Source organism: Lactuca saligna, chromosome 7, assembly GCF_052625555.1.
Source record: "Lactuca saligna cultivar CGN05327 chromosome 7, ASM5262555v1, whole genome shotgun sequence".
Classification (NCBI taxonomy): Eukaryota; Viridiplantae; Streptophyta; class Magnoliopsida; order Asterales; family Asteraceae; genus Lactuca; species Lactuca saligna.
The window spans coordinates 159,705,474-159,718,770 of NC_136423.1; the positions used below are offsets into that span (position 1 = coordinate 159,705,474).

General features: G+C 29.9%; 1 protein-coding gene across 3 annotated transcripts; it reads right to left on the reverse strand.

Annotated features, from left to right (window-relative positions):
- Positions 1-6,504: 6,504 nt before the first annotated feature.
- Positions 6,505-12,362, reverse strand: LOC145005721 (uncharacterized). Of its 3 annotated transcripts, none has more exons than XM_078964833.1 (15): positions 11,904-12,362; positions 10,153-11,594; positions 9,478-9,654; positions 9,323-9,394; positions 9,158-9,247; positions 8,595-8,632; positions 8,435-8,522; positions 8,250-8,354; positions 7,965-8,162; positions 7,794-7,873; positions 7,623-7,695; positions 7,427-7,516; positions 7,132-7,237; positions 6,948-7,035; positions 6,505-6,868 (listed from the first exon to the last, which is right to left on the reverse strand). In XM_078964833.1, exons 1-15 carry the CDS (start codon positions 12,271-12,273, stop codon positions 6,688-6,690), a joined length of 3,198 nt encoding a protein of 1,065 aa, XP_078820959.1. In that variant the 5' UTR covers positions 12,274-12,362; the 3' UTR covers positions 6,505-6,687. The 3 variants fall into 3 exon arrangements, with proteins under 3 accessions (XP_078820959.1, XP_078820957.1, XP_078820958.1); XM_078964831.1 differs by having other exon boundaries at positions 9,478-9,669; positions 11,904-12,361; XM_078964832.1 differs by having other exon boundaries at positions 9,167-9,247; positions 9,478-9,669; positions 11,904-12,360.
- Positions 12,363-13,297: the final 935 nt, after the last annotated feature.

Below are 13,297 nucleotides of genomic sequence, written 5' to 3' on the forward strand. Positions count from 1 at the left end.
CATAAAGAAATTGGCAAAAAGTGCACAGAAAGGGGGAGGGAGGGGGGGGGGGGGGGGGGGGGGGTCGTGGTGGGGCCTGGTCACTTTCATGACATTGAAAAATTAGGCCCTCTCACCTAATCTTTGGCTCAAATGCAAATTTAGTCCTTGGACATTTGAGAGTACATTATTTTAGTAACTCAACTTTGAATTTTGGCTCACTTACTTTACTCGATTTGTAAAACAAAATTTCTGTAATATTCATATGGAAATGCTTGCGACATGTTCAAGAGACAAGAACATGATATGAAAGAATCTACAGATGATTAATCTACATTTCCCGATCTAATTATTATGGTTCCAAATTTTGACAAAATCACAATCATGATCAATTTAACTACCAAATAAGTATTTGTTATGACTTTATCCAAATAATTAGCTTTATAACATGTGTAAACATCTCATTGATCTTTGTCAAGGAGGAAGAAAATTTGAAGTTATTCAAGATGTTATTTTTTTAATTTGTACCATGACATAATAATTAAGACAAAAATACTTTAAAAACATATATGTTGAAACGAAAATATATGGGAAGTATTAATACAGTAACTATATCATACCCATATCAATATAAATCAACTTCGATGTAATCATATTTCTTTTACTTTAATAACAATAAAAACAAAAATCACTTCAGATATATTGGAATATTATGAAGGTTACAAATCTTATATATATATATATATATATATATATATATATATATATATATATATATATATATATATATATATATATATATATATATATATATATATATATATATATATATATATATATATATATAATGACCAAATGTAAATTAACACATGTAAAAGGATGAAAATGTAAATTAGCATATGTATAAGGACCATTGATAAAATTAAACCCTTTTGCCGATTGCTGAAAATCTATCTGCTATAGTTTATGATTAAGAATCTTATCCATCCCTTGAATATTTCACTTTTTTAATTTCTTTGAATGAAATAAAAAACTTTTCTTTTGGTGCTTTTTGGACCCACCATCTTGTAAAGGAGTCACTTTTCAGATTATTCAATAGTAATGGCTAAATGGGGTCCATTTATTAATTATTATTAAACTACTTAATACGAAAGACATTTTCTTTCTTTTTCTATATTTGTAGAAAAATAACGTTAGGTGGTTGTCATTTTGTAAATTTGTGTTGTAATTTGAAATTATTTTTGAGAAAATTCTAGTTGGCACGTAGTACATACTAGATTTATTATCGGATATTTGAAATTTTGTAAGAATTATAATTAATATGAATAAGAAAAAAAATACTTATATATTGAATTAAAGGTAAAATTTAATAAAACAAAATTATAACAGCATGCCTCCATAAGTTTAACCTTCAATTTATCAATTTTGATTAAGATTTAACCTTAACATTTGACTTGAAACACACACACATTATGTCAGACATCCATTAAAATCATGGGTTTATAAGATAAACAATAAAATTAAATTGATAAAAAAAATTCAATAGGAAACTTTATTAAAATATGATTGTCAATATAGAATAATATTGTACTTTAATAAATAAGATTTGAATGATTTATAATTTTTTTTTTTTCATTTTTCATTTTTTAATAGAAGATGATCAAGATAATTGTAAGATAATATGATCTAAAAAAGTTTTTATCTCTTTATGAGAGGAAAAAAAATAAACATCTTATAGATATAAAAAAAATTATTAGTTACTTTAACAAATATTTTTATATGATTTGTGTATAATTATATCTTTCAAATATATCAATAGATCAATACTTCAAGGATTTAAATTGTAACTTTGGAGTTAGCCATTCAAAATATGTGAATTTTTTTGTTCAAAACATTTAAGATACAAAAAATTATTATATTTAATTATAAGACCATCCACGGTGTGTCTTTCAAGAAATGCAATGCCACTAATCAAATTTTATTGACAAAAGGACTTTGTATTTCAATATATTAAAGACTTGCAAATGTCATTATATTAATTTTTTAATCAAATCAATCATATTTAAATATTAACAACCTATATATATATATATATATATATATATATATATATATATATATTCAAATATTCTAACTATCTATTGTGTGGATGAATTGACCAATCAAAATTTAGGAAAAGAAAATCATTAATTAAATAATAAATGGTAGTTTAGTCCTTATGTATAGTACATTTAATTATATTCCAAATTTAAAATCCCTAAAATAAGTTTGATTTCCCTTAAATACAGATGCCTAACTCTAATGTTGCAACCCAACAACCATATGTCGTCCTCTTTCCATCACAATCGTTCACTCGCAATGGTTCTAATACATCCACGATCGAAGAAAATACGAGTGCTGGAGTTGGTCTCCTTCATCGTCGAGGATGGTGTTACCAAGCTTTTTCCTAACTTGAAAATGGAACATCAGATTAGATTCTTGTTCACCTTTATCACCATCCGGCGTCTTCCTTCCTTCCTTACCTCCGGAACCAACAAGCCTTATGCGCAAGTACAAAGATTTAGTCTTAATACATTAAGAAATGTTTGATGTTGTTGTGGTTAATATGAACCATTTTACCCCTGCAAAATGTCCAACTCACAAACCTATTAAACACATTAATATTTCTTTTTAACCACTCAAAACATCAAACTATCATTAGTAAAAAAGATTTAGTCTTAATACATTAAGAAATGTTTGGTTTTATTGTGGTTAATCTGGACCGTTTTACCCTTGGATCACATTAAGACATTAACAATTGATTGTTGTTATACTTAATCCGGACCATTTTACCCCTGCATCGTGTACAATTCACTAACCTGTTATTCACATTAATATTTCTTTGAAACCACTCAAAACATCAAACTGTTAACCACTTGGGTTGTGGTGACTTGGTAAGGCATGTGGAAGATATGGTGGATAACCTATTGACCCATGTTCAAATCCTAGCACCACTCAGCCCTTGTGGCCATGGAGGTTCGCCTGCAGTGACTCCAGGGCATGAAACAAAGCTTTATGTTTGCAGCGGGGGATTAGTCGGTGCGCGAAAGCTGTCCCGGAAACCCTCGTTAGGGAAGATCCCTTTCCAAAAAAAAACATCAAACTGTTATTACACAAAAATATTTAGTCTTAATACATCAAACAAAATACAACATTGACTCTGAATACAACTTCAGTGTGTACTACTTCTTAAACACAAACAACAGAAAGAACTCAATCATCAGAACTTTATGAGTAAGTAGCTTTCATTTGATTTTTTCAAACTCTTGTCTAACAACCAAATTTTCTTGTTCCATCTTCATTTTACATATGCTGATCTGGTTTTCCAATGTAGAAATTGAGGATTAAATTGCATAGTTCTTTTTGGTCATTCCCAGAACTGACTTCATTATCAAGGGTTTCAGGCTCCAACCATTCCCAGAACTTGCATTTTGGTCATTTATTCTTGAAAAAAGTAACAAATGGATTAAAGAAAGAACAAAGAAAGAATATTAAACCAAAAAGATAAAACATTTGATTTACCATGGAGTTAGGGCACAATCTAAATTTTTTTCCTGGATTATCTTTAGTTCGTGAAGTTCGTATGCGAGATGGTAACCCACAATAACAAGGATTTTCAGGTTGAAATTCAGCAGTTCGTTTGGAAGAGATAGAAGAAGACAAAGAAGAAGAAGAAGAAGAAGAAGAAGAAACATCCATGTCGATATATGGCACAATTGATGAGAATGACGCATATTGGAGCTTAATATTGTCTGACTTGCATTTAGTAAGCCACGTGTATGCCACATAATATCACGTTATATCCACATAAGCAGTAACCTACAACAACCGGTTGCGATGGTTTTAGTGAGCAGGAATATTAAGTTCAATGGTATAATAAATACAAAATAAATAAATAAATAAATAAAATAAAATAATAAGGGACCTAATGAAAACAATGCGAACACTTTATTACCCTCAAAGGTCATTTTCCCTTTTCGACGAGTTGGACCCTGATATTTTTGACGTGTTGAAAGGATTAAGTAGTATTGACTGTCTCCACCGTATGCCAAGTGTGTGACGATTTGCCTCAACGAAGCTTACATAACAAAATATCTGAAGTTGTACCCCACACCAAGTGTTTGACGGCTTTTGATTTATTGAGGTTAAAGGAAGGACGAAGGAGATTTATCGAGGTTAAAGGATTTTGCCGGCTTAGCTTTGATTAGTGATGTGGAATAAGGAGATGCATACCATTAAGAGGTAATTTCTGATTTGTTTTGGTTAATGTAACGGGAATTAAATCGAATTATAGTCCTCACCGTAGCCATAATCAAATGAGTTCTTATTAATGTAAATTGAGTTCAAGAATCCATGCACTTCGATTTTTTTTTTAACAGCATAGGGCACAACTCACAAACATGTGTGTTCACCTCAGTTACATAATTGCAGTTTTAGACTTTTTCCTATTTGCATATTATACTTTGAAAAATCTATCCAATTATAGAATTAACATGATTTTGGTTAATCTTAAATAAATGTAATGTCCTTTTCTATTTGTCCGACCTACATCATTAAATTATTTTGAATTTGGATAATTTTATTATACTTTGATAGATTTTTCAAACTAAAAAGCTGTTGCGTCTTTATGCCTTCTTTCATGAAAAATCATAGTATATTTTAGTGTGCTTCTATGCTTAATTTGGTGTTACTTGGTATATAGATTCATTGGAGAGTGCTTCGTAGGATTGTTCCAAATATGATATCAAGGAAAGACAAATTAAAAATTCCGATAACATTTGAAGATTGTTATATACCCAAATCAGTTTCATATATAACTGCATTATGTTTACCCATTGAAATAACAAACAAAACCCCTCCTGATCCTTCCCTAGTTACCAATCAAATATTTATATTGTTTATAAATGATAGCAAGAGGGGAACTTTTTCAAAATGAATACTACACAATTACTAATTAACAGTAAATTAAATTTAAACTAACATAACTTACAAAGTGAGCATTTATATTAGATAATAGAAAACAAAAATATTTTTAAAACAAAGAATTAATAAAATTTGCAAAAAGAAAAAAAAAAAAAGAAGAAAACAAGTTTTGCAACTAATAGCATCACGATTGAAATAATTAATTATTCATAAAGCCATTCATGATGACGAAAACCAACGTCAAATATTATTTTATAAATGTTGAATATATTTATGATATTAAAAAGTCACGTTTTTAAGCTTAAAAAATAAAAATCAAATAAACTTTTCTACATAATTTAATATTCATTAAATTAAATATCTAATTCAAAAACTTTAAAACTGAGCGTTATTTTTTGATATTATTTATTAGATTACTTAAGACATAAAGACCCTCAACGAATTAATACTAAAATGTTCAGATCCTATAATTTTTTTCAAAACCCCCAAGAATCTCATATTTTGTTGAAAAAAAAACATGCTTGGCGCTCTCTTCTCAGAAGAAACCTTCTTTGGCATCCTTTTCTCAGGAAAAAAAAAACTACATAACCTAATTATTATTTTTTCTTATTTATAATTTTTCTGAAAAAAAAAACTACATAATTTAATTATGTTTTTTTCTTATTTATAACTACTTATAATAGAGCTCGTCAATTTTGGTTCTAAAACGTCACTGTGTCCCGCACATGTAAGCCAACAATCAGACCAATTTAACTGTTCACGTGTTCTTTCTTTTAGGTCCACATGTTTGAATAAGATGCATAAAATAAAAGGAAGAAAAAGGTATAAGGGATTACAAGGTAGATAAAAAGTTACGCAATAGATGTTCATGTGAATCTAATCTTATATCCTCATAAAAGTGTCCAATACTCAATTTCTTTCCATGACAATGTAGAAAAAACTAAAGCAACTCAAAAAAAGGCCAAGTTGAGTGAAAGACTAGTCCACCTGAAAAGGCAAAGGTGTTTGTTTGATTGGCCATCAACTCTATTTATTCCTCGTAGAAGATAAGTATACATCATCCTCATTCCTCACTAGTAGTACAGTCAAAGCGTGCACTCAAGTTTTTTTTACACATTTACATCACAAATTATTTCCCACTACAAGACCATAAAGACTAAATCTTAAAATTACTTACCAATCTAATAATATTTTTAAATAATTTAAAATTTGATCAAATTTGTTATAGTATATACTATATAAGTTAATGTTTGTAAATGGTCATTTGACATGCCTCTTACTGGGTTCGTGGGTTTGATTTCGTCAATTCAGTCAAATTCTGTAAACAATTAAACACAACACGTTTTTTTTTTTTTTAATATATAAAAGAAATATATATTGGAAGTTACAACTTTCGTAACAATTAAATACTAAAAACATATTTTTGTAAATTTTTCCTTGTGCATTTCATACATTATTTTCATGCTTACTTTTTTTTGGATCATTGTTTCATATATCGACGATCAAATATGGAAGTTGACATCAATTATTTGTTACAAAAAGAATGATTTGGTGAAGTGAGTGTTTCATAACGAGAATATGAGTTGCCATTTTTTTTTTTTTTTTTTGAAGAAATAAGATAAAAGAAATTAGATCACGGATTTGGTGAAGTTATACATGTGAATAAATAATACAAATTTTGGTATTCTCTAAGTCTAAAAGGGAACATGGTGTTGGCTGTTGACAACAAAAACTGTCTTTCTCAACCTATAATTTAGTATTTAACTTGTTGGAAATGCAAGTGCATACGCGTTGAATCCTTAAAAATCCCGTTTTAAGATTTTTAAGTGTTGTTGTAATCTCATCTGCAAGTGTAGGTGAGGATTTTGATTGTTGATTGGCTGGAATGTGAATTTGATATGGAATGATCTCGGATGGATATATACCCCTGTTAAAAGTTTCATTAATACTATAATTGAAATTGGCCCTATATATAAAAAAAAAAATTTTAAAAATGTAAATTACACCTTTTTAAACATGAAAAGTTTAAAGTGACTGTTGCCTTCCTGCGATGTTTTGGATCAAAGAAACAGAGGTCTAGGTCAAGTTGATCCGCTGCAAATCGAGATATTAATGTAAATTAACAATTTCCTATTATGCCCTTGGATGGCTATAATTATAAAATGAAGGGAGAAAAGGGATAGGAATTACCTAAGGGTGTGCGAAATCTTGTAGAAATTAGGTTTTTAAGCTCTATTCTTGAATGTTGTATTTCTTCCATTACATCTAATAAATTACCAAAAAGGGCACCAGTCACCTATAGAAAACAACATGAAGATTAGAAGAAAATTGATCCTTTTGTTTGATGGAATTGAATTAACAAATCTTGAAGTATTATGATTAAATTATGTAAGAAGTAGAGTTAAAACGATACATTGAATTCACATATTATATAATAAATTTATTTATATGAAAATCATTTTGTTTCCAGTATGAAGATGCTTACTTGAGTTTCTTTTGCCAAGTTTGACCCATCAACATGCTTCTGTGTAAATACAAATCTAAATGCAGTGCAAGCTTCCATATCTTTGAAAATCTACATTAAAAAAAATAATAAGATGTAAATAATGCAAATTATATAAACATTAAACAATAAAAACTTCATGGTGAATGTTCATTTGCAAATATATAAAACGTCTTACCTTACTAATATTTACATCATTCAGTTCATAAGAAATGGAAACACTCGGGACTCGATCAGCATTTAGTGATAACCTGTAAATCACATAAATAAATATATAAAAAGATTTAACTCGAATAGAAGAAAAACTATATTTTTTTTTTCAAAAATCGAACAAGTTTTCATTAGGAACCTTTGAGTCATTAAGTCAAGATAATTGAGATCAACACTGTGGCAACCGTTTCTATTCTTCAGATTGTCTACAACCCAAAGCTGAAAGTGGAGAGGGTATTTTTGGGATTAAGAAAAGTTTCATTGAATGAAGAGCATCATTTAACATAATTAATTTAGTAAATTTAAAAACCTGCATATCCTTTCGTATGATCTGGCAGCATGCTTGCTTCCTCAAATGGTTATTCACAAATGTGATAGTATCAAGGGAGCTCAGTTCTTCTTTCATCTTACATGACTTGTGGAAAGATTTGGTCAAACTTTCAATTTTTTGGTCAATATTATTTAAATCCAGTCTTGTTGAAGACACTTTGTCACTCTCAATTTGACTCTGAACAAACCATACAAAGGGTAAGAAAGTAAAATATCAAATGAGATTTAAAAAAAAAAAAAGGGGACAATATTTAGGGTTTTGTACCTCTTGAATGCCGTTCATATTGACTGACATTGACTCACTTGGCGGGAAGTTTGACTTTAATTCTTCAGACTCTGATATTCCAGATGCAAGTGATTTTACCCTTTTCTACATAATAAAGAGAAATAAGAAGAAATGAAAGTTATAATTACATTGCTAAATAGATGAGGGTAGTAAATAGTAAATACCAGTAACATCTCTTGTTTCACTTGCATTAACTGCAACTTTGCTTTCTCATGTACAAATTTGCACAAGAGCAATTTTATTTCTGAGGCTCTGAAATTTCCATTTGTTAAAAAGAAAACTCAAGTTTAGAAATCAAAATCAAAATGGAAAGAGTGAAGTTACCTTTTATGTTGCGATTTTTTGCTGATATCTACACTTTTCTGTATATAACAAAAAAGAATTTCAGTCTTAGCAGATAAAAAAACTAGTTGCAGATTAAAAAAAGGTCAATCAAAAGCTTTTTAAAAAGTTTTTATGTAGTCTTTTATTATTGGAGTCTGGAGAGCATCACTTATTAAAAAATTTGTATCAACCACTTATTCAGTTTAACCCTCCTTTCAATTACATTTTCATTTTACCTCAATTAAATTGTAATCTTAATTTGATTCTTTATTAGTTTTTGAATAACTAATCTATTTTATTGATTATGCAAAATAAAAAAGAAACTTTATTATAGAAAAATATTATTAAAAAGAATTTGCCAAGAGGATCAAATGACACCAACATCAGATACTAAAAGGGGATAATCACAAAAAACAATAAACTAGAGGAAGATTTATAAAACATTTGAAATAGATGAGGGATAAATGTTTAATTGTCAGAAAAGAAAAAAAAAAAAATTGCATTGGAGAGGATCTTTAAAGATATGTTTTTGTATGATAAAGTTTGTTAAATAAAATTATTACTTTGCCAACCTGAGACTGGATTTCATCAGAGAGAAGCTGATATGTTTTTGACATTAAAAGTTGATCCACAATGTCTGATAAACGATCAATCTGCATAAAAAAATAAAACTAAATATTAACATTTATCAATGTGATTGCTTAATATAATAAGATAAAGAAGCATACCACACGCAAATTAAACTTATCAACAGAATGAGATAAAAGTTTCTCCACTTCATTAGAAACCATTGTCTTTATCTGCAAAATAGAATCACAAATAAACATTAACAACTCAAACCAGAAAAAAATCCTATGAAAAAGAGAAGCAGGTTTCAATATACCTCATTCGGATGGTTTAATTTTTGCACAAGTGTTGATATTTCATTTTCTTTTGAGATTTCAGGGTGTACATGAGCTTTTGGACTTGTGTGAGTTGTAGCAGTTATCTCAATCATCATATCTTCATCTTGCAGTGAATTGTTATTGCATGGCTGTTTATTTGAAGGGCTTTCACAAAACTGATAATGTAAATTCTGAATACCATGAACAAGAGTCAAACTAACTTCAACAAATATAAAAACTTGCTGCACTTTCATTAAGTTGTAAAAAGCCAAGAATCAAGATTAACAGCTTTCAAATTGTCAAGAGAATAGACTTTGCATATGCTAAGTCAAATTTTAAGGGAGGGAATGATGGGTGTGTTTTATTAGCATTGAGAATCTTTAGTAAAAAGAAAGAATTAAAGAAAAAAAAAAACACTATGTTTTGGAGAGTATTGCGATTTAACCACTATTACTTTATCTTTTTCAAATTTAACATTTTGTTTTATCATGTTTCACCAATAGTTTTGCTTATGTGGCATATAAAAACATTATATTTCTCAGTAGTTAAACTGCAAAGCTTCCAAAATGATGTATTGGAACAATATTTGAAACTAGTGGTTAAAACACAAAACTGCCCACAAATATCATGGTCTTTTTTGTAATTTGCAATAGTAAAATACAATAGGAACTGACCTTCTTCCAAGATTGTTTATCTGTCCCTTCATCAAAAACAGGAGAAGCTCCTTTCATCTCTTCAAGAACAATGTCACTTCCCATAAACTTGTCTTCAAACTTCTCATGTTCTTCATTTTTCAATAAGATTGTAGGGTTATCTTTAGTTTTTGAGTCACAACAAACCTCGTGAAGAGAAACCTCCCTAATATCCACCATTTCATCTTGAGTGGAAGAAACTAATGAACCAGATTTTTCTATCCTCAAAGGGCTGCTTCTAAATCCTGTTGTATTTACAACCTTTAACCTTTTCTGTGAAGAAAAATCCAAACTTTGAGGCAAAACAGTTGTGTGTTTAGAGTGTGTGGTTTCATGTGGTATCAACAATGGTGATGCAATTTCAACAATCTTTTGCAAACGAGTCACAGGGACAATATTATTTGGTGTCTCGAACCTAATATCATTCATGTTTGTTGAACTTTCTCTTGCTCTCTTTTTCTGAACATCAGATGATAAATGACCACTGTCTTTTACAGAATTGAGTAAGGGACTTTTGTCGTTTTTCTCCAACAAAGTATTCAAAGGAGTCATCTTAGAGGGTCTGGTGACAGATTTGATGATTGAATCTTCAAGTTTAGCACTCAAAGCAGCAGAAAAGGGAGAAGCTTTAAGCATCTTGAGTTTGGAAATGCTTTTTTGCATGGATTGAATACTCAAAACATGTTCTTCATCTTCTGTTCTTACAAAAACACTTGAACGATTATGAGAAGGAGTCACATACATTGGTGATTTAGATGGAATAACACCATCTATAAAAGGAGATTTATGTTCCTTTCCAATAACATCATTTATATAAATTGTGGTTTTAGGACTAGGATTGCTTTGACCAATTGTAGAGAAGCCTAAGTTTGACTTTATCTGAAATGCATCAACATTGACCAACTCATGACCACTAATCCCTTGTAAATCATTATCTTCATTACAACTCAAATCCATGAGGTTATCCCCATTTTCCATGGTTGCTTCAACATTTCTTGGTGATTTCAAGATAGAAACACCAGAAGGATCTGCCATGAGTGCATCCAATGTAGGAGATAGTTCTCCATAGTCATACTTATAGTGATATTCTCCAACAATACTCATATCATTCGACTCAGATGCAGTGCTTAATTTGGAGGTGGATAAAGAAGGTCGATAATCTGGCTTCTTAGCTAGTGTCATTAACATTGAATTTCCTGTATTATTGGGAACAGAATCATGAGTTGGGGTTTTCTCATCAAAGGAAAGGTGGACCCCAGTTGAGGTTTTCAGTTCCACTTCTGAGTCTGACCTAGCAATGCTACGAAAATGCATTGAAAAGGCTGTTGAATCCATAGTTTGATCATGATTTGCATCTGAAGCTGAAGAGTCCAGTAAATCTCGTCTGATAAAATTTGCTGATACAGGACCAAAAAAATTATCTTCTGCAAGCAGAAAATTACCTTGTTATTGATGAAAGTGATGATCGAAACAATCTAAGCAAACAATAAAACTAAAATGGAAAGCTCAAAGAGCTGAAATTTGTTAGGAAAATAACTTTTAGTCTCAAGACAAACTAGAGACATACATATCAGCATTAGCTAAAGACATAAACTAGAGCTGATGTTTCATGTTTGGATATACACTTGTCCTTAAACATTATTGTTTTGGAAATATACACTAGAAAACTACAGATTAAGAATCAGGGAAATTTGACCAAGCAAGAAGATGATTTGAAGCGAGAAAAAACTTACCGTCGTTGGAGTTAGCAGAGCCAACTGTACTTCCACCGGAGGACGGAGAACCAATAAACCGCAAAAACGGACTCCTTGATCCGGGCTCATCCATGTCATCATCTTCGTTATTGTTATCATTATCATCTTCATCTACATTCCAGAACAACTGGCCCCGTTCATGATTGAGCTCACCCGAACCTAATTCATCTGATGGAGAACTAGGAGGCTTAGGCTCCAATGGAGTTCCTGAGTCTTCATCACGGTCAAATATGTGAACAGATGTGTTCTCTGCAAAGCTCACGCGCCGAGCCCGCTTCTTGTGAAACGCCATTGTTCCCTCCTCTGATTTCGTATTGGAGTTATCGTCGACGGGCACCAGCGACGCCATTGCTGAATCTAAATCCCGGGGGGAGGGAGGGAGGGAGGGAGTGGATTTGATTTCAGGGAAATTTGGGGATTGTGGACTAGGGTTCACTTCACTCCCTGGAAATCTTTGCGGGAACTTTTCAAATATTGATAAATGAAAAAAGATATTTAGTTCAGGGTCAAATGTGATTTGTTATTGTGTCCAACATATTTTTATTTTTTTCTTTTAAAAGATAAAATAGAGTAAAAAAATAGGATAAATAGTATTTATTTTCAATTTTATTTCATTTTTTACTTTAAAATATAATTTATATTTCAATTCTTCCAACTTACATGGATTGTTAAAAATATAATTTATATTTTTTTCATTACAATAATATTAAATAAATAAAATTATACTAATAACATATTTATAAGCTTTTATAAAATAGCCTATTGTTTTTCAAAATCTCAATATGTATTTAGCTTTTTATAAGAATTTGATGAACAAAACACGAACTTTATATTTATAATTAGTTAATATAATTTAATATATAACAAAATATTATAAGTATTAAATATTACATTTAAATTATAATTAATAGGTAAAAATAAATTAAAAATATATAAATATATAAACAGAGAGACTAAAACCGAAAACACAAAGTTCATCCCCATTTTAAAAGAAATAAATAGTATAACACCATATTTGGTGTATCCCCAAAATGAGAGAATAAATGAGGATGGGTTGGAGAATAATAGAGGTAAAAATAGAAAGGAAATGGAAATAGTAGTGGGTTAGAGATGTTCTTAGAGGGTTTGTTTTTGTGGGAGGAAAATCTAAAAAGTTAATAAGTTGATTTTAAAAAATGTTTGGCTTAGGGTTGTTTGAAGTTATGTTTAGGGGTAAAATGGTCAAAAAGATTAATTATTAGGGTAGTTGAACGGGTATATATGTAATTTTATAGTTAAAAAAAAAACATAAAATGGCTTTTTGAAACTCATTTATTTTGCCTACCAAAAAAAGTAATTAAAAAGCTCTTTTGAACAATCCAAGGTTTATTGGT

Excerpts from the sequence above, each read along its gene's own strand:
- LOC145005721 (XM_078964831.1), bottom strand. The coding sequence starts at position 12,273 with ATGGCGTCGCTGGTGCCCGTCGACGATAACTCCAATACGAAATCAGAG. Across the intron at positions 8,355-8,434 it reads TGAAACAAGAGATGTTACTG|AAAAGGGTAAAATCACTTGC; the intron begins GTATTTACTATT and ends TTTATTATGTAG. Across the intron at positions 7,696-7,793 it reads CTTGACTTAATGACTCAAAG|GTTATCACTAAATGCTGATC; the intron begins GTTCCTAATGAA and ends TGTGATTTACAG.